Source organism: Protopterus annectens, chromosome 11.part0, assembly GCF_019279795.1.
Source record: "Protopterus annectens isolate FY-2018-M chromosome 11.part0, PAN1.0, whole genome shotgun sequence".
In the NCBI taxonomy this organism is placed as follows: Eukaryota; Metazoa; Chordata; order Ceratodontiformes; family Protopteridae; genus Protopterus; species Protopterus annectens.
In genome coordinates this window covers 1561258546-1561279801 of record NC_056745.1, presented here as the reverse complement: position 1 = coordinate 1561279801, position 21256 = coordinate 1561258546, and the positions used below count along the sequence as shown (strand labels likewise).

Sequence of the window (21256 nt, the reverse complement as noted above, 5' to 3'; positions counted from 1 at the left end):
ATCTTTTTGCTACTCCCCAAAACAGCAAATGCCCAGACTTCTTCAGCCTCTTCCCTCTATCAGGCCAATCCCTCAGAGACGCTCTGACCCAGGATTGGCCCCAGGGACTTCTTTATGCCTTCATTTCCTCTGATCCCTCAGGTGATCCAGAAAGCTACCGTTTTGAGAGCCAAATTGATTCTCATTGCCCCTTACTGGCCTCGACAAGTTTGGTTCCCATTCCTCCATCATCACCTTTTGGTGCAGCCGTGGCATCTGGACCCAGTGCCAGATCTACTGATTCACCAATCCGGTCAGCTGCACCGGTCAATCCCTTCTCTCAACCTCACAGCATGGTTGCTCCACTTCCTTCCTTTGCCAGGCTTCCTTTGATCTCTAACCCAGTTAGAGATATCATAGTAGCTTCACTAAAATCCTCTACCAGGAGGATTTACACAAGCAAATGGAAACGTTTCTCTTATTGGGCTAAAGCCCAAAATATTGATCCTTTTACTGCCCCTGTTCAGGCAGTTCTGGACTTCTTAGCAGAGATTTTTCATGCAGGCTCCTCTTCTTCCACAGTCAGAGTTCAGTTGGCTGCTATTTCTAATTTTCATGTCGGGATAGCAGATCATAATATTATGTCCCATAGGCTCTGCAGGGCCTTCTTGAAAGGAACTTTCCTACTAAAGCCTCCAATCAGGAATCCTCCTCCTCAGTGGGATCTAAATTTAGTGCTGACATCCTTGATTCTTCCCCTTCGAGCCAGCTGTTTCTTGTTCCTGAAATATCTTTCTTGGAAAACTTTATTCCTAGTGGCTATTACATCTGCCAGGAGGGTGTCTGAACTTCATGCTCTTTCGGTTCGACCCCGCTATTTCATTTTTCACAAAGAGAGAGTATCTTTGAGAACTAATGCATGCTTTGTACCTAAAGTCGCTTCAAAAACAATCTGAATCAATCCATTGATCTCCTGTATTTTTTCCTAACTATTCAGATAGAGCTGAACAAAAGCTACATTATCTTGACGTCCACCGTCAGCTTAGATATTACTTGGACAGAACAAAAAAATTTAGAAAATCTGATCAACTTTTTGTTTCCTATGCGGATAATAAAAAAGGCCTTCCTGTTTCTAAAGTGACTTTGTCCAGATGGCTTTCTTCGGTCATCACTGAAATTTATACGATCAGGGGAAAACAGCTGTGCTCAAAACCTAAAGCACATTCAACTAGGAGTTTAGCTACTTCTACAGCTTTTCAAGCTAGACTGCCTTTGGACACTATTTGTGCAGCGGCCACTTGGGCCACTCCTCACACTTTTGTTTCCCATTACAAATTGGACTTGGCCTCCAGGGACAGAGCCAGTTTTGGCTCTACAGTCCTCAAGAGTTTGTTCCATTGAGCCACCCAGGATAGAGGTGCTAGGGACGTGGTCCCATCAAGCAAGAATGAAGGCGAGATTGAGAACTTAACATTAAGAAGTTATGTACCTACCATAACGTTCCATGTTAGTTGTCTTCTCGCCTTCTTTCTTGCGACCCTCCCTCCTTCCCCCTGGCCTGGACAGACCTTGTATAAGAAACTATTATGCTAAAGACCATTCAAACCTGGTCCTTTTTTCCATCTGTAAGTTTCTTCTTCCTTTGGGAAGTATTTTATGCTTGATGTTATTGCCCTTTGTCAACAAACGAGATCTGGGTACTTACTGCCTTGCATCATGGGATATGGGGCTGCCTCGAGCTGGTAAAAGGAGTTCTCGAGCTAAAGCAAGTGCCGAGTCGGAGCCGAGGATCGGCTCCGAACCCATCAAGCAAGAAAGAAGGCGAGAGAAGACAACTAACATGGAATGTTATGGTAGGTACATAACTTCTTATTCACATGTATAAAGTGCCTTACCAATCTACTTTGGACATCAGATATTATTTTTGATGTGGCAAAATAAATAATCCTCTATAGAATCATCCTAATCGAAGGTTGGAGGAAAATGAGTATCACGAGGGAGATGTACTGACATTTTCTGCTGCATGATGACCCACATAAACCAAGGAAACAAAATATTTAAGAGTCAACTGAGTGAGATAAACGATGACCCAGAGAGTTGTACAATAAGTGATGCTGAATCGGTTTCAATTCATAGAAGAAAACCTGTCTTAAATGGACAATAAAATCTCCTGTAGTATAGCAATTTCAGTATTTAGAAGATGTTGCTCACCTGTGAAGAGAAACATTCCATAAAAGGAAAAAAAAAAGCAACAGTTCTCTACTAGGTCCTTTTTTCCCCAAAAAATGTTTTTGAATTTTTGGAATCAGAGTATCAGAGTCTAGGAATGAAATGCTGAAAGTGATTGCTAAGAATATTAGAAAATGACAGTAAACTGCCATTTATGGTCCGTCTGAAGCACTGTGGTCAGAATGCCTGTTAGAACACTATCTAAGAAACATCTTTAAGAGAATATAGGTCCACAGAACTATTATCACTTCCTGATAAGAATCTCAGGCATAGTGTGACACACTAAAGTTCAGATGCACTCAAACAAATAAAATGGCATTATCTAAAACATCTCACCCTAGATGAAACAACAGAAATGTAATTTTCTTAGTGTGATTTTAAGCGAGGCACTCAACCATACCACTGTTCCTGTGTCACTCTGACAAGTAAACTTGTGGTCTGTAGATCTTAACCTGGAACTGCAAAGAAAGATGAATGAAAGTGTTTTACTAAGAGGACCTAAGACGTATGACAAGTTACATAGACATCAGTGCACAAGTAAAAGGAGGCAACAGAGTTCATCTTGACTGTCCTTAAGTTGTGTTTACATCCTTTGAGAATATATGAAATAACACGCTAGGATGTAAAAACAGAATGTGCTCATCCAAGGGGCTTCTAGCACAGTAGCTGTGGTTAAAATGTAACCATAGAAATACAGGATGTTTACTGTTTTCACGACACTCTGAGTTTACATTCTAAATGACAAAATAAAATATGAGGAGCCACATTGAGAAATAACTGCTTCTTTAGTCAGACTGAACATCACAAAAGGCATGCCTGTTCAGATTTATACATCGTACAATACATCGTATGACACGCTTCCTAATTATTACAAGGTGGGAACACACTTATGTAGAGCTTATAACAAGAAATAATCATCAATAATGCCTATAAAACAAAAAAAAAAAGTTGTTTTCCTGCAGGAGGTTGGGGGATGGGCAGCAGTTTACCTTAAGTTGTTTCACATTGCTTCTTTTATATTTTAAAATACAGGAACACACATTAATTGCACCACTAAATAAATAAGTAAATAATAAAACTGTTCTTTTTTAGTTGGGGGAAAGAGGGGTAGCAGTCCTCAAACCAGTTTGGGCCTATATATAAACTGTATTTGTTCTTCTTAATATCAGGCACTTTACTACTTTGCTGACATTTTTTGAGATTTCATGTATCAGTGTGATAGTGAGTCAATGCAAGGCACATGACATGACTGTCAATCATGGTCACATAAAAAAGGAATCTCTATATCCGCAGACAAATCTAAGTGAACTGGATGGTGGGGTAAAACTACTGTTTCTTCAATATACTTGGCAGAAGAGTGTAAAATTCTTAGACTTAGCGCCAAGCGAACAGGCTCTCAGTCTTGCACATGTGATGTGGTACCTGTTCTCCGCCTTCTGGCTGCATCTCATACTGCCATCTATGTACGAAAATGTGGACCCAGGAACTGCCTACATAAGGGAATGTATAATCCAATATGGAGCTGTAAAGCCTGGGACAAGGATGAGGGTGCCCAGCAGAAATGTGTTATAATGACCAACACTCAAGTGTGTATGATCTCTGTGAATCACAAACTAAGATAAAGACTGTGGTACCTCGGAGTTAGTTTTTCACAGTAGTAGAAGTGTGAGAGGTGGCAAAATGACAGCTGATTTGATAGAAGTATGAGTAAAAAGATTTTAACTGAGTAAAGTTTGCTGAAAACTACTTTCAACAAACTTAAATTTGACCTTTCCCCATGCAACCATGGTTTGCCTACCTGCAAAAATATACTTTGTTTTAGCTAAAAAAGTTTTTCAGCAAACTTTCCTCAATTAAATGCATGTCATACATACTACCACTGGTTTGTTAAAAATGAAGCTTGACACAGCATAGTCCCCATCTCGAGGGGAATGCCAGTAAAGTGGTTAAGTTAGTTTTGAGTTCATTGTCTATGCTGGTGATCACAGTTTTGTGATCACACATCTTAGTGTAAATCAGACCTACATCACATTTCTGTCATGAAGCCCACTGACATTTTAATATAAATATATGAATACATGTTGATATAGCAATAAATAAACATATTGGCTGCCAAAGTATATTCAGTTAATACAAAGAATGATTCCCGAATACAACTTTTTCTACTGAGGACTTGTTTTATAAACATTAGTGTTATTTAGTCTCAGCGTGGCTTGGGAGTGCCTTCTGTGTGGAGTCTGCATGTCCTCCCTGCGGTTGGGTAGCATTCGAAAGACATGCGTGCGTAAATGGGCGTGCCTTCGTTGAAGGTTGGGCGTTGAGCTGGCACCTCGGCATTTCGTAAAAATCTACTGCCAATCTTTAGCGGACCAGAGTTCCGCTGTGGCGACCCCTTACCGGGAAAAAGCCAAAAGACAAAGTGTTATTTAGTAATACAGAGGTATGCTGCAAGACTTTGATTCATTTAGATAATATCTGTGACTAGTATAGTAAATGTCCTTGAGATGGACACATATGGAAACAAATTTAGAATTATTTAAATTGCAAAATCAAATTAAACTAAAACATACCCATGATGTTTACAGAAAAAATAAACACTATTTAACATCGCAAACAGTAGAATGGAAATGTTTTAGCATATAAAGTTAACTGCCAGAACTAGCACTGCAGCACAACCATCCTGTATAACCTAATGTGTGATCCGATTATCAAAGGAATACTCTATTCAGAAATGAGGGCCATAATGTTGCCAAAACTTTTATTAGCACTAGGCTAAAAATGTACTGTATATGGTCTGCAACTTTAAGGAGACTGTATGAGTGAAGTTACACTTATAAAATGTCTGGTGCTTCTAGGCTGCCAGCTGACATCATTAAACAAGTCAATCTGGTATCTTGGATGGAACAAGTTATAGCAGGCAGTAGTAGTGAATTTACAATCACTTTGTCACAACTTACTTTCCCAAGGTGAAGCCGACAAATTTGTTTCGACACACTTCCAGAAAATTTTCAATGTCTTTTTCTCTGTAGAGAAAAAATAGTGAGATGGGACTTCAGTGTGGCTGTTTTTAGTCACATGATGCAGAAAACAAAATAAACATAAAGTGAAATTCTGATTGATGGAAATAAGAAGAAGCTGGCAAACAAACAATAGAAACAGATACGCATTCAAGGTAACTCACTCATTATCCAGTATTTATTTATTTTTTATTTTTTATTTGATTTTACATCTTCCAACAATAATTCAACATTTGAAACAAAATAAAACAAAACTGTACACAAAAGTCCATAACAAGAATTATATACACAAAACATTAGTACTTATATCATTAAATTTCTGCCAGGCTATGCTATTGATGAGTTACATTTCTAGTTCTCATTTTTATGCTCAATAATTCATTTTTACAAACATATTTAGCTAGACAGATGAATTCACTAGTAAAAGAGACAGTAGTTTTATATTTATGGTTTTTAGTTACAACTTTCCTTGCAACAGCTAGGACAGACCAAAGAAGTGGTATTTCAGATAATGGAACAATGCCTGGGACTGGGACACTGAATAAAATCAAGGAGTCTGTAATGGTACAATTATCTAACCACGATGCTTGGCAAAAGCTTCTAAAATCAAACCAGAAAATTTACACTGTGTTGCATTCTATGATCGTATGGACCCAATCTGCATCAAGGGCTTCATTGCATCTCCATCATTTTGTTTTTTTCTGATTTATATATAACAGCAATTTTGTGAGGTGTTAGAAAAATTCTGTATAAAAATTTCCATGCATAAATATTCCAGTACAGAAGGGATGTCAATTTTTCTGCAGATTTTAAGGACAGTTTTTTACTTTTCTCAGAAAATTCTTTATTTGTTTGTGTCAAGTAATTCCAGTATGACAATTCAGGGGAATGAATTCAATTCTAATAATTTTATATATGATTGACAAGTATGACAACTTCAGATGGATCATTATTTATATTAGAAAAGAAGTCTAAGATTTTTGGATTGGTTTTAGTTTCTATGTCTAATGCTATTTTAATTTTGTCTTGAATATATTCCTTACATGTCTGTATATCTAACCAACTACTATCTTCCAGACTGTATCTAGCAATCAGCTGAGTGTATTTTATTCCCATTCAAAAAATGATGCCAATAAATTAAATTGCTATTCTTTAAGTAAAACATTTTCCTTGTATTAAAATATTTGTGAAAGCTATAGGAAATATTATTATTAGTTTATTTCTAATTAGATAATTTGAATTCATAAATCTCTTGAATATTAATAGAACTTGATTTATGAAAGGATAGACGGTATGTTTTTCATTTAATATATAGTCTTTTAAAACCCCAAAAAAGTATTAACGTCCAAACTTGTATAAGTTTCGATTATAGATCTGTTATTATCTATTAGTATATTTTCATGTATTGATTTCCAACAGGAAGCATGAGAGGGGTCAAGCCACTGGAGTATTATTTTAATAATTATAGATTTACAATGGAAGTCAATATTGGGGAAACCAATACCTCCCACCTCAGAACTTCTGATGTGCCAGTCTAGGAAGATTCTTGCTTTTATGGGATACCATAAGAACTTTAGTAAAATAGGGTTTATTTTTCTTTTTTTACATTTTTAGAAGGGGGAAGAATTAATGACTGACTAAAGAATAAGATTTTGGTAAGATTATCATTTTGCTCAATTAAGTCTATCCTCAAATGAGAAAAATAATTTATTCCAATTGTCTGTTAATTTGGATACTGTAGCAATTAGGTTTTGGTAGTTAGCTAAAAGTGATTTTTTATTATTAGTCTCAATAGTAATTCCTAAGTATTTTAACTGTAAATTGTCCCATTTTTTTGTAAGAGTTTAACTTAATGGTTATCTCTTTGTTTATAAGCAAGGTTTTTGTTTTATTGTGATTATATTTCAGACCTGAAATCTTTTCAAAATAGTTCATAGAGTTAACTATATGATCTAATGAGAGTTCAATATTACCACTAGTGAGAAGAATGTCATCAGCAAAAAGCTGAATTTTAGAAAAAAAATAATTTATTTTAAAACCTTTAATGTTTATGTTAGACCTTATATAGTTAGCAACCAACTCTATAATAAGTGCAAATAGCAAATGAGATAAAGGGCATCCTTGTTTCGTAGCTTTTAAGATACCAAAGGAGCTAGATATAAAGGGGCTTACTTTGACAAAATAAATTGAGTTATCATAAAGCTTTATAATTATCTTTATGAAATCAGTGATGCAACTGTGGCTTTTACATGGATGGTACGGGTAGGAGTATGGTGGTTAAGGATATCCAGAAATTTGGTACTGAAGTACTCAACTGCTTCTTGTAATGGGAGTCGTTTCAAGACATTCCAATTACATGCTTTGAGTTCTTTTTGGAAGTTGTCAAGGTTAAAGTTCATGACGTTTCTTATAGTTTTGTAGGTGGGCTGGTAGGGAATGTCGGCTTTGAGCCTAATAATATAGGTAAGGCAGTGATCACTTAGATCATCAGGTAATGTACCTGACTATCTTTGACTCTATTTTTGCTAAATCTGGTGGGGGTGGCAATGATCTGAGTAAACCCGTGGAGGTTTAAATGGGTGGAGGGAGTTTCAGAGGAACACGTGTTACAATCAATGCTAAAGTCCCCCAAGACAATGGTTTCCTGGGGATAGTTAGAAGCCAGCCAATGTAAGACATTTTTTAGAGTATTATCATTCTTGATGGGTGGAAAATAAATGCAGACAATGCATCTGGATTTATTTTTGTTTATTATTAGTTTGGTGATGAGAATTTCTGCATTGCCAAACTGGGGTAGCTGTTGGGTGTCAATTGTTATTGTTAGGGTAAACCTGTATGATACAGCTACCCCACCACCTTTCCTGGAGATCCGGTCCAGTCTAAGGATGTTGTTCTGTGGGGGGATTACATCGTTATATTTGGTTATTGGTTTTAGCCAGGTTTCTGTGAGGCAGAGGATATCAGAGGATACTAAACCAATGATCATTTGATATAATCTTTTTGCTAATATAGACATGAAAATCGTGTAGTCTACATTTAAAAGTGATATAGGTCGATAAGAAGAATATAGAGAAGAAGAAGAAGACTATAGAGAAGAATATAGAGCAGGGTCCTTATCTGATTTTAAAATGTGTATAACAAGAGAATATCTTTAAGACAGGGAAATATTAGATGCACTCTTAACTTCTTCAAAAGTATTCAATAAAATTGTTAAAATATTATTAGGTAAAGGTTTATATAGCTCAGGAATTATCCCATCCATATCTGGTGCTTTATTAGTTTTAAGACTTTTTATATGGTCTTGTAATTCCTTAAAGGAAAAATAATTATCAGTCTTTACTTTCTGTTCTTTTTTTTAACATGTCCCATAGCATGGCATCAGTGACCTCACCATTACTGTTAAATTCCATAAATTGATTTATCTCTTTTAATAAACATTCATTAAACCCTTTTATTTTAATTATATATCCTGGGAGTCTTTGGTAAGAAATAAAATTTTTGGACTTAAAGTTAATTTAAATGTAACAGCATTGTGGTCTGACAAGGAAAGTACAGCTGTGTACACTTACCATAAATGTAGATGTTCAAGTGTATTCACTGTTGCAGTCATCACACTTGGGTTATCCTGCCAGGGGTAGCCCTCAGTTGGCCAGCATACCAGAGGCTTAGTACTTCTGCATCGGTTGCTGTCTCTCCAGGACTGACGTCAGGTCGACAGTGGTATAAAATCAGGCAGCCGATGGCATTACATCAGTTTTTCTTGCCCCAAATGTCAGGAGCCCCCAAATAGGGAGGTAGGTTATGGTGGAAGAACACCACCAGTAGAAAGTAAATACCAAAAATCCCTGTAAGGAGTGAGGGAGAGAGAGAGAGAGAGAGAGAGAGAGAGAGAGAGGGAGAGAGAGAGAGAGAGAGAGAGAGACAGGGGGGGGAGGTGGCGGGTGGGAAACCAGGACTGCAACAGTGAATACATTCAAACATCTACATTTATGGTAAGTGTACACAACCATACTATGTTCTTCATGTTTCACTGTTGCAGTCATCACACTTGGGTTGATTCTCAAAGCTGCAGAAAAGGGTGGAGGCAGTCAAGAAGACTGGGGGCTGGCTAGGATGCCCTGCAAGACTGCAAACCCTGCCCTGGATTTGGAGAAGATAGTCAGGTGGTAATGCTTGGTGAAGGTATGAACAGAACTCCATGTTGCAGCCTCCAGGATGTCCCTGGTAGGGACCCCTCTGAGAAAAGCTGCAAAGGTGGAGGTTGCCCTGGTGGAGTGTGTCCTGACCCCCTTACGGGGAGGTTTCCCGTGGTATTTGTAGCAGAAATGGATACAGTGTGCTATCCATTTGGAGAGTGTTTGTTTGGATATGGCCTTGCCCTCTGCCCCTGCTGCAAAGTTGACTAGCAATGGGTCAGTTTTTCCTAAAAGATTTAGTCCTATCCAGGTAGACTCTGAGCTGTCTGTGCACATCTAGAGAATGCAGAATCCTTTCCCCCTTGTTTTGTGGGTTAGGGAAAAAGTGGGCAAATGAATAGATTGATTGAGAGCCACACTGGACACCACTTTAGGCATGAAAGTTGGGTTAGTCCTGAGGGAGACACTGTCAGCATAAAAAATGATGAAGGGCTCCACAGCCATTAGTACTTGTAGTTCTGAAACTCTTCTAGCTGAAGTGATGGCCAGAAGCAAGGCTATTTTCCAAGAGAGGAATTTTAACTCTGCTGAAGCTGCAGGCTCAAAGGGGGGTAGTGTGAGCTATTCCAGCACAAAGTTAAGGTCCCATGCTGGGGTAGGAGCTCTTCTGGGTGGCCTTAAATTGTTAGCCCCTCTTAGGAACTGTTTGATGAGAGGGTGAGACACGAGAGGTGGCTCTGTACTGTAATGTGCAGAGATGGCAGAGGCATGAATTTTAATAGAAGAGATGGATATGCCCCTGTGTAGCATGTCTGCTGGGTAATCCAGGATGAGAGATAGGGAGGGCTGTGCTGTTTCAGCTCCTTTAGCCTGGATCCAGGTGCAATACCTTTTCCACTTGTCAGCATAGGATTTTCTAGTGCTGGGGCATCTGGGCTCACGTATAACATCCAGGACTTGCTTGCTTAGGCTAGCAACTGGAAGAAAGGTCAGGAAATAAGCCAGGCTGCCAGGTTCAGGGTCTGCAATTGTGGGTGCATGAATTCTCCATTCTGCTGGGTCAGGAGAGTTAGGATCTGAGGTAGGTGCCATGGTGGCAGGGGTGACAGACTGCACAGCAGTGGGTACTAGTGCTGGCGTGGCCAGTCTAGGGCAATCAAGATTGCTCTTGGTTTTTCCTTCCTTATTTTGAGTAGTACCCTTGAAAGTAGAGGTAGAAGGGGAAATGCATAGATCGAGAGGTTTACCCATTGGAAGGATAGGGCATACACTTTCCAGGCCTTGCTGTGAGTTTCCGTGGTATAGAATTTGCTGAGCTGGTGATTGTTGTGGGAGGCAAAGAGGTCCACCTTTCGGGGTGCCCCGTTTCTGGGTTACAAGGTTGAAGGTGCTGTGGTCTAGCTGCCACTCGTGTGGATCTAGGAGGTTTCTGCTTAGGTTGTCTGCCAGAGAGTTTTGGGAGCCTGGCAAGAATTGTGCTTGCAGGTGAATTTTCATGGCTGAAGCCATGTGCCAAAGGGTCATGGCGAGCCTGCAGAGGGGATAAAAGTGAGTTTTTCCCTGCTTGTTGATGTACCACATCACTGTGGTGTTTGTTTTGATCAGGAGAGGCCCCGGGGAGAGTAGGGGTCTTTAAGCTGTCAAGAGCGTGATGAACAGCTAGCATCTCTTTTTGGTTGATGTGCAGATGGATTTGGTTTGGACTCCAATGGCCCTGAATGCACCTGCTGTCCAGGCATATGCATCCCAAGCATAATCTGATGCATCTGTGGTAAGGGACTGGGTGGCGTGGGGTTGTAAGAAGGGAAGACCCTTGTTGTGGTTGCATACTGCTGCCCACCAAAGAAAATCTTTCCTTAGACAGGGTATCACAGGTATGATAGTTTCCAGGTCCTGTGAGTGTTGACACCAAAATCTTTTTAGGTATTACTGAAGTTTCCTCATATGCAGTTTGGCATATGGAATGAGTGGAATGCAAGATGCCATGAACCCCAGAGCTTGCAGGATTTTCCTTGCAGATAACTGGGGTCTGGTGGCTAGATGAGAGAAGTACGCTGTCAGGTAAGTTTGCTTTTCTGGTGTAAAGAATGCCATCTGGGATGCTGTGTCCAGGCTTGCTCCCAGGAATATAATCCTTTGGGTGGGTACTAGTTTGGATTTCATTTCATTGATAGTGTATCCTAGGGAGGTCAGTAGGGAGTTTACAAAGGCCAGGTGCTTAAGCAGCTTTTCCTGACTGTCTGCCTGAATTAGGCAGTCGTCTAAGTATGGGTAAATTTGGATATTCCTTTGTCTGCAAAAGGCAATGGCCGGAGACAGACATTTTGTGAAAACTCTGGAAGCAGTAGATAAGCCAAAGGGAAGTGCAGGGAACTGAAAGTGCAGAGATCCTGCCCTGAAATGTAGGTATTTCCTGCATGATTCTCTGATAGGAATGTGGAGGTAGGCCTCTTTTAGGTCTAGGGTGGCTAGCCAAGCATCCTTGGAGAGCATGGGTAGCAGTTGTTGGAGGGTGAGCATTTTGAATTTTGGTATCACCAGGAAGGTGTTTAGAATGGAAAGATCGAGGATGGGGTGCCAGGTGCCCTCTTTTCTGGGTATCAGAAAAAGTCTGGAGTAGAAACCTTGGCCTTTCTGTTCTGCAGGAACGTGCTCTATTGCCCTCATAGAGAGCAGGGAAAGGACTTGCTTTTGCACCTCTGCCCACTGGTTTGGAGGTAGATCTGGGAACCCTTTTTGGGGTTGGAAGAGCATGGAAAGAAAATTTGTATCCCTGGGACATTATGTTGAGGACCCAGCGGTCATTGGTGATGGTGGCCCAGGTGCTTGCATGAAAGGAGAGATTTCCTCTTAGGGGTAAGTGAAGTTGGGCAGGGGGAGGGTGTGGGGGAGGAGAGTCATTGTGAGTCCTTACCATGAATGGGGTGGCTTAGAACTCCCTGTTTTTGAAGTGGAGGAATTCCACTGTTTTGATCTCTGCATTCTCTGTGGCTGCTGTCTGGGTGTCTGCTTCCATGGGGTCTGGGATGAACTGACCTGGTGGGAGCAGGAAAGGAGCAGTGCTTGGAGGGGCAATGCCTGCTGAACCTGGGTGGCTGGGCCTGTAAGAAATCCTTAACTGTCTGCATAGACTTAGCTTTTTCTTCCATCTTTTTTAAGACCTCCTCTGTCTTAGTGCCAAATAAGTTGTCTTTGCGCAAGGGTGCATCCAACAATTTAGATTTAACATGGTCTGGCAAGGGCTGATGTTCATTGTGTTACACTGCTGCAATCATTACACTTGGGTTATCCTGCCGTCAGGCGGTTCCCCAGTCGGCCTGAGTTCCAAAGTCTTGGTCCAGCGTCGGTTGCTGTTGTCTCCTCCCTGATATCAGTGCAACAGGGGTATATAAGATGCAGCCGACGTCATTTTCTTCAGTCTTTCTTGCCGCATGGTGCCCAAAGCAAAAGCAGTTCGCAAGTGCCGGTCGGCCATCTCCTGAGATTTTCATTCCGAATCCAGAACCAAAGTCTTCTACAAAGCTAAGTACCCCGTTGGGGAAACTTTTTCTTGCCTCAGACCAATGTCAGTAAAAGTTAATAACTGTATTTCTTGTGGGAAGCAAATACCTCATAAGGATTTCCATTCCTATTGTATCCCATGCCTAGGCCCTGACCACGACGTCACTGGTTGTCGGTTTTGTGCTAGGTTTAACAAGCGCACTATTAAACGTCGGTTTGATTTTGCCAGACATTATTTTGGTAGAAAATTCAATTATACCATGCCGTCGGAACTTCCGACGACTGGAATACACAAAAAGCGCAAAGACAAGGATAGGCATTTGAGGCCCAAAACTGATGACGAAGCCTCTTCTAGGCCAGTAGCCGGTTCTCCAGTTTTCAGCGAGGCACCTTCGCAGCCCCTGACGACCGCTTCTGTAGAACCACAAGCCGCCTCTGACTCCCACGTGGAGATGGCTGGGTCTTCGGATGCACAAGTTCTTCAGCCTACCAAGACTAACCTTACAGAGGGATCCGGAGTAGCTGAGCTACCCACAGCTACAGAGGGTGTCTTCAGACCTACTCAGTTAAGCATTAAACCCTCAGCTAAGTCTAAGCCTCCTTTAAAGTCAAAGAAACAAATACAGCATTCTCCAGGACAGGCCTCCATGCCTAGGAAACAAATGCTCAAAATGGCCAAAGACCTAATCACTCTGATCAGGGGGTCCCATCCCCCTCCTGAAAAAGGGCCTAGACAGGATGCAGACTATGACTCATCCGACCAGGTTCTGATTCATCCTCAGACCTAGGATACTCTTTACCCCCTTATGAGGATTCTGATGCTGAGGAATCTATTCCATCAGCCTCACCGCCTGAGGACTACTCCTTTGGGGAAACCCTACATACCATGAGGGAGCATTTCCACTGGGAAGGCCAGGATTATTCAGAATCCAAGAAAAGGCTCAGATACTTCCTTTTATTACCTCAACACAGACCCCTTGCTAATCCACCAGTGTTAGATATTGTGGATGATGTTTACTGAATCCAGCTTAAATCCTGATTCCTTACCTCCAGCCCCTGTTAAACCTGACAGATACTACAGAGTCCCTGACTCTCATAAATTTCTGTATAAAAGCCCTGTAGCTGACCCTGAAACTATTTCTCAGGGACCCAAAGGAGTTAAGGCCTCATCAGCCAAGAATCCAGTTCCCTCTGACAGAGATTCCAGAGCATTAGACAGATGGGGAAAGAAAGTATATACGTCTGCAACTTTAGCAATGAGAGCCTTAAATTTCCAGTTTCACATGCTAAAATATCAGCAATTTTTACTGTCTCAGTTAAAACAAAAAATGCTTCCAGAATCAGATCCTCCTAATTTTAAAGAAATGCAGGATTTATTGCATGCAGCTGAACAAGTGGGAAAGCATACTTTGCAATGTGGTTTTGATTCTCTAGAGGCCTCCTGCAGGGCAGCAGTTACAGGCTCTGTCATTAGAAGACATGCTTGGTTAAAAGAACATACATTACCAGATCATGTTAAAGCAAAATTATTGGATGCACCTTTGCAGCAGGATGTGTTATTTGGAGTTAAGGCAGAAGAGGTACTAAAGAAAATGGAGGATAAGGCAAAATCTATGCAAACAGTGAAGGACTTCTTACAGGTTCAGCCTCCTAGATTTAGCAGAAACTGGCCAACTAAGAATTGGTCCTTTTCAATTACAGACAGACCTCAAAGGGGAAGATACAGACGTCCAAGAGGTAGAGGTCAAACACAAGGTACTTACAGGCCTCGACAATGGGTTGCATCAGGACAGAAAGAAGGGGAAGACAGGCCCCAACCATATAAAAAACAGCTCCAATGACTTCCCACTACAGCTGCCAAACAAATCCTTCTTGGCAGCCCCCTTGGGAGGAAAACTGGCATTCTTCTACCACAATTGGCAAATTATCACCAAAGACAAATGGGTTCTCAACATTGTATTTCAAGGTTACAGGTTCCACTTTCACACTCTGCCAAGGCTAAAAGGAATGCCAAATCTGCCACCAAATCAATGGGCAGAGGCTGAAAAACAAATTACAGCACTCATGGATATGAGAGCTATTCAAAAGGTACCATCACAGGAGCAAGGACAAGGATTTTACTCAAGACTCTTTCTGGTACCCAGAAAAGACAAAGCCTGGAGGCCCATTCTGGATCTTTCATCTCTAAACACTTACCTGGATGTTCCAAAATTCAAAATGTTGACATTACAGGAGCTTCTTCCCATGCCGGGCAAGAAAGCTTGGCTCATGACTTTGGACCTCAAAGAGGCATACCTGCATGTCCCTATCAGACAAAACTGCAGAAGATACCTCAGATTCATAGCGGGTTCAATACACTACCAATTCTCTGCACTGCCCTTTGGCTTATCTACTGCGCCCAGGGTCTTCACAAAGTGCCTGGCACCAGTAATTGCATTTTGCAGACAGAAAGGAATTCAAATTTATCCGTACCTGGACAACTGCCTGATTCAAGCAGAGAGCAAGGACATTCTTCTAAAGCATCTGGAGTTTGTAAAAAAGTTATTAAGTTGCCTGGGGTGCACAGTAAATGAAAATAAATCAAAACTAGTGCCCTCACAAGAGATTATATTCCTGGGTGCCAGCTTGAACACAACGGCCCAGATGGCTTATCTCACACCAGACAAACACGGACAACTGACTCAATACTTTCAATTGATGGCAACAAAGACCCAACTCCCTGCAAGAAAAATTCTGCAGGCCTTGGGTTACATGGCATCTTGCATATTACTAATTCCATATGCCAGACTGCATATGAGGAAACTACAATGGTACCTAAAGAATGTATGGTCTCAACACTGTCAAAGTTTGGAAACAGTTATACCACTAATCCCTTGCCTTCAACAGGAGTTTCAATGGTGGGCTCAAGCTTGTCACCTCAACAAGGGACAGCCTTTTACACAACCCACAGCCAGGCAAACACTGACAACAGATGCATCAAATTACGTCTGGGGAGCACACATGGCAGGCAAATGTATTCAGGGCACATGGCCCGCAGAACAAAGGCATCTTCACATCAATCAAAAAGAGATGCTAGCTGTACAAAATGCGCTTATAGCTTTCAAGGACCTGCTGCATCCAGGACAACTACTACTAAAGACAGACAACACTACAGTTATGTGGTACATAAACAGCAAGGGGGCACTCACTCCTACCCCCTATGCAGACAAGCTATGACCTTGTGGAACACAGCTATAAACCTTCAAGTTAATCTGCAAGTACAATTCCTGCCAGGAGACAAAAACACACTGGCAGACGACTTAAGCAGAAACATCATGGATCCCCACGAATGGGAGTTGAATCCACAAATATTCAGAATGATAACACAGAAATGTTGGAGCCCGGACATAGATCTGTTTGCATCCCCAATAAACTGCCAGCTACAAAAATTCTGCACAAGGAGTTACCATCCACAAGCATGGAAAGTGGATGCCCTCTCATTCAGCTGGGAGAACCTACAAGTACATGCTTTCCCACCATTACCTCTCCTGCCAAAGGTACTCATAAAAGCCAGGCAGGAAGAGCCAAAGATGATCCTGATTGCACCAGACTGGCCACACCAGCACTGGTACCCAATCTTAAGGAGCTTAGCACAAGAACAACCCTGGATTTTGCCTCAAATCCCACATCTGCTGACTCAGCACAACAAACAAATACTACACAGCCAGCTAAAGACCTTAAACCTAGATGCATGGAAGATTCCTTAGTCAAGCAAGCAATGCCTCTCTCCAAAGCTGTTATGGATGTCATTCTGGAGGCCAGAAGGCCTAGTAACAGGAAAGTCTATCCGGATAAATGGAAGAGATTCTGTGCCTGGAACCAAGCTCACAGCCTTGACCCTCTTGTCCCAAACATTCCTCAGAAACTACAATACTTAACTGAGATGCTGGACAAAAGACTCTCCTTCTCATCCATGAAGATCCATGCCTCTGCCATCTCTGCTCATTACAACACGGATCCACCAATTTTCTCTAATTCTCTGTTAAAACAGTACCTCAGAGGGGCTAAAAACATGACCGCCCCATAGAGCACCTACTCCAACTTGGGACCTCAACTTTGTTTTGGAGAAGCTAACTTTACCTCCTTTTGAGCCAGCCAACACAGCAGAATTAAAATATATCCCTTGGAAAACTGCTCTGCTCCTGGCAATAACATCAGCACGAAGAGTTTCAGAATTACAGGCAATAATGGCAGTGGAACCTTTCCTCATTTTCCACCAGGACAGGGTGTCTTTAAGAACTAACCCTACTTTTATGCCAAAGGTGGTATCCAGTGTGGCTCTAAACCAAACTATTCACCTGCCAACTTTTTATCCTAAACCACAGAATAAAGGGGAGATGCTGCTGCACCCTTTGGACATTCACAGGCAGTTATGCTTCTTCTTGGACAAAACCAAAGCTTTCAGAAAATCTGAACAATTATTGGTAGCATATGCTGCAGGAGCACAGGGAAAAGCCATTTCAAAACAGACTATTTCAAAATGGATAGGACATTGTATACGTTTTTGCTACACATACCATGGAAAACCTGTACCTAGCAGCATTAGATCTCACTCCACCAGGGCAACAGCCATTTCAACTGCCTACCTCAGGGGAGTATCTACCAAGGATATTTTGGAAGCAGCAACTTGGAGTTCTTTACATACCTTCACCAAGCATTACCATCTGTCTCTATACTCTAAATCCAGAGCTGGCTTCGGCACTGCAGTGCTGCAGGGCCTTATAGCCACCCCTAATGCCTTCTAGAACCAGCCACCCTTCCTCAGCTTTGGGATTTTACCCAAGTGTAATGACTGCGGCAGTGTAACACGATGAACATAGTACAGTTTTGTACCTACCATAAATGTAGATGTTCGAGTGTATACACTGCTGCAGTCCAGGCTACCCTCCCTCCTTCCCCTCTTACTGGCCGGTACGTACCTATGTCTTCTACCCTTACTACCTACGGGGAGTATTTGCTGGTAGCTGTAAGTTGTTTTTTGCTTTTCTTATGTATGTTTTATTAGCAATTGGAATTGGAATTGCCTACCTATTTAGAGGCACCTAAATAACTAAGCACACCTTACACTGTGCAAAGGGGTTGGGAGGGTGACCTAATGGTTAAGGTGTTTGCCTTACAAACACAAGGTGCGGGGTTTGAGTCTCACAAGGGATAACTGGCTAGGCTTAAAATGGCTCGCAAGGGCAGTTAGCTTAGTACTGATCTATGAACCTATGAACCTATGAACCTGACATCTGGGGCAAGAAAAACTGAAGAAAATGGCGTTGGCTGCATCTTATATACCCCTGTCGCACTGACGTCAGGGAGGAGGCAACAGCAACCGACGCCGGACCAAGACTTTGGAACTCAGGCCGACTAGGGAACCGCCTGACGGCAGGATAACCCAAGTGTAATGACTGCAGCAGTGTATACACTCGAACATCTACATTTATGGTAGGTACAAAACTGTACTTTCCTTTGGCCATGCATGCCTTCTAAGGACAGAACCAGTGACTGCTGCCCTGCAAGAAGCCTCTAGGGCGTCAAAACCACAGTGTAAGGTGTGCTTAGTTACTTGACTTTCAGAATGCATTAACTCTTGTAATTCTTTAGATTCTGCACAAGCAAGAAAGGAAGACACTTTTTGTTTGAGGAGTTCCATGTTATATTGTTGAAATTTTAGCACATGGAACTGGCAATTTAGTGCTCTGATAGCAAGAGTAGCAGAGGTGTATACTTTTTTACCCCATCTGTCTAGTGCTCGGGAATCCCTGTCTGAGGGGGTGGGATTCTTAGCAGAGGTTGATTTAATTTCTTTAGGCCCTTGAGAAATTACCTCAGGGACAGCAGTAGGATTTTTGAAAAAAATGTGTGTGAGTCAGGGACTCTGTAATACCTGTCAAGTTTTCTGGGTGCCGGAGGGAGGGTGTCAGGAGTCAAACTGGATTCCAGGAAAACATCGTCCACAACATCCAGGACTAGGGGAATGGCCAGGGGTCTATGCTGTGGAAGATCTAAGAATTCCATGAGTCTCTTTTCAGACTGAGAGTAGTCCTGACATTGCCATTGGAAATGCTCCCTTAATGAAGGGTTTCCCCAAAGGAAAAGTTCTCGGGGGAGAGGCTGAAGGAATGGAATCTTCTGCATTAGAATCCTCATAAGCAGAGAGGGGTTGCATGTCTTCATATTCAGATGCATCAGAGTCCTCAGACTCCTGTTCAAACAAAACTACTGGGGACAGATCTCTTTTTCTTTTGGAAGGGGTAGCTTGGCTTCCCCTGATCAGCATGATAAGTTCTTCTGCCATTTTAAGCATTTGAGACTGAGGCAAGGAAGCAGGTGCCTGGGTCGTCGGTTTCTTGCATGTGGTTCATACCCTGGGCCTTAGAAACTCGGTAGTTATCGAAAGAACAGTAAGATGTGAAAGAAGTCGTCAGTTTGTGTCGAGAATCGGTAGTGCAAAGTACTTCCTGCTCAGCAAATCCTGTCCCATCCAATGGAGAGACAACCGCAGGATCCTTAGTCGAAGAAGAGTTTTGCGGCATACCGGACTCTGAAAGGGTCTTGGTAGTGGCCTGCGAATCCACACAAGTGGGCATCAGGGGCTGCAAAAGCTCCTCACTGAGGACCAGAGAACTGATGACTAGCTTAACAGAAGCATTATCGATAGGTTTGGACCTGTGCGGTCTGTCTCTGTCTTTATCCTTACATTTTTTCGGAAGATCTGCTGTCGGATGGCGTACCGAAGCCTTATCGGAATTCGAGGACTGCAAGTGAAAATATCTAGCTACAATAAGGACCTGACAATGTATAGTTCTGCCACTGAACAAAGCACAAAAGCGACAGTGGGGGATGTCGTGGTCTGGGCCTAAGCAAATGATGCAGTAAGAATGAAAGTCTCGGTGTGGTATTAGCTTTCCACAGGCGAGACAATTGTTAACTTTTTCTGACATCGGTTAGTGAAAGAAAAAAGGATCCCCTATGGGGTATTTAGCTTTAGAAGACTTCAGCTTCAATTTGGAAGACAAAAATTCAGGTAGCGGCCAACCGGCACTCATGCAAACTGCTTCTGCTTCTAGCTCTGCGGCAAGAAAGACTGATGTAATGACGACGGCTGCCAAACTTTATACTACTGATGACCTAACGTCAGTCCTGAAGTGACAGCAACTGATGCGGTATTCGGGCCGGCCGAGGGCTACCCTGGCAGGGATAACCCAAATGGGATGACTGCAACAGCGAAACATGAAGAACATTTTTTTTGTTTTGGTTTTAATAGTCCGTGCTGGTGCATGGGTGTCAAGGATGGATAGGAATTTAGTATTAAAGTAATTTACTGCTTCTTCAAGTGGTAATTGTTTCAGAACTGACCAACTGCAAGATTTGAGTTCATTTTGAAAATTTGTGCAGTTGAAATTCTTATTGTTCCTTATTGTTCTAAAAATGGACTGGTTGTGGATATTAGCTTTTTGCCTGATTAAATAGGTGAGGAGGTGATCACTTACATCATCAGGCAGGGTCCCACTCTTGTATTTGAGGGGGTGGGCATTAACAAGATTCCAATCTAGAATACTTGCTTTACTGTTGGGTTTACTGGTCCTAGTGGGGGAGGATATGACCTATGAAAATCCATAAAGGTTTATGTGGTGAATGGAGGGTTCTGAGGAACACATGTTCCAGTCTATGTTGAAGTCCCCAAGTACAATCGTTTCTTGGGGGTAATTGCTGGATAACCAATGTAGGATATCTTCAAGGGTATTTATGTTACTGCCTGGGGGAATATACACACAGACGAGATTTATACATTTGTTCTTATTAATGTGGAGCTTAGTGATAAGAATTTCAGCATTGCCAAACAGGGATGTTTGCAGGGCACTATTGGACACTTCAAGCATGGATGTGTACAGAACAGCTACCCCACCTCCCTTTCTATTGGTTCGATAAAGCCTTAAGATGTTATAGTCTGGTGGTATAACTTCTTTATCTGAAGTAGAAGGTTTTAGCCAGGTTTCAGTAAGACATAGTATGTCTGGGGAAAGAGCATCTAAGAGAGCACGTAGGTGTTGAATCTTATTGTTTACACTTCTGATATTTAGGTGACTGATCAAGAGTGAGTTTGGGGGTTTGTCTAAGATTTGTATAGTAGTGGGACAGTTAGTAAGGGACCTAGAGCCAGTGAATGAGGATGGGCCAGGATTTGGGTGGATATCTCCATCCATTGTCAAGTTGCACTGTAATCTCATTGTGATCCTCCAGATTTTAATTAATAGGCTTTGGTATCTTTTGGTTTTAGGGTTGGCATCTCTTGTTCTAATGGGATGCCGATACCTAGTAAGTAAGGAGTTAGATGGGAGGGGATATATTAAGTGTTTAAGCTTG

The 21256-nt window shown here is 41.8% G+C and overlaps 1 protein-coding gene across 1 annotated transcript in view; it reads right to left on the bottom strand.

The window, feature by feature from the left end:
- The window catches only part of STRIP2 (striatin interacting protein 2), a 1652725-nt gene that overhangs the window by 501374 nt on the left and 1130095 nt on the right, over positions 1-21256 (bottom strand). Inside the window, exon 11 of the mRNA XM_044088838.1 lies at positions 5166-5231. Coding sequence (XP_043944773.1) covers positions 5166-5231 — 66 coding nt within the window. The remainder of the gene's footprint in view (positions 1-5165; positions 5232-21256) is intronic.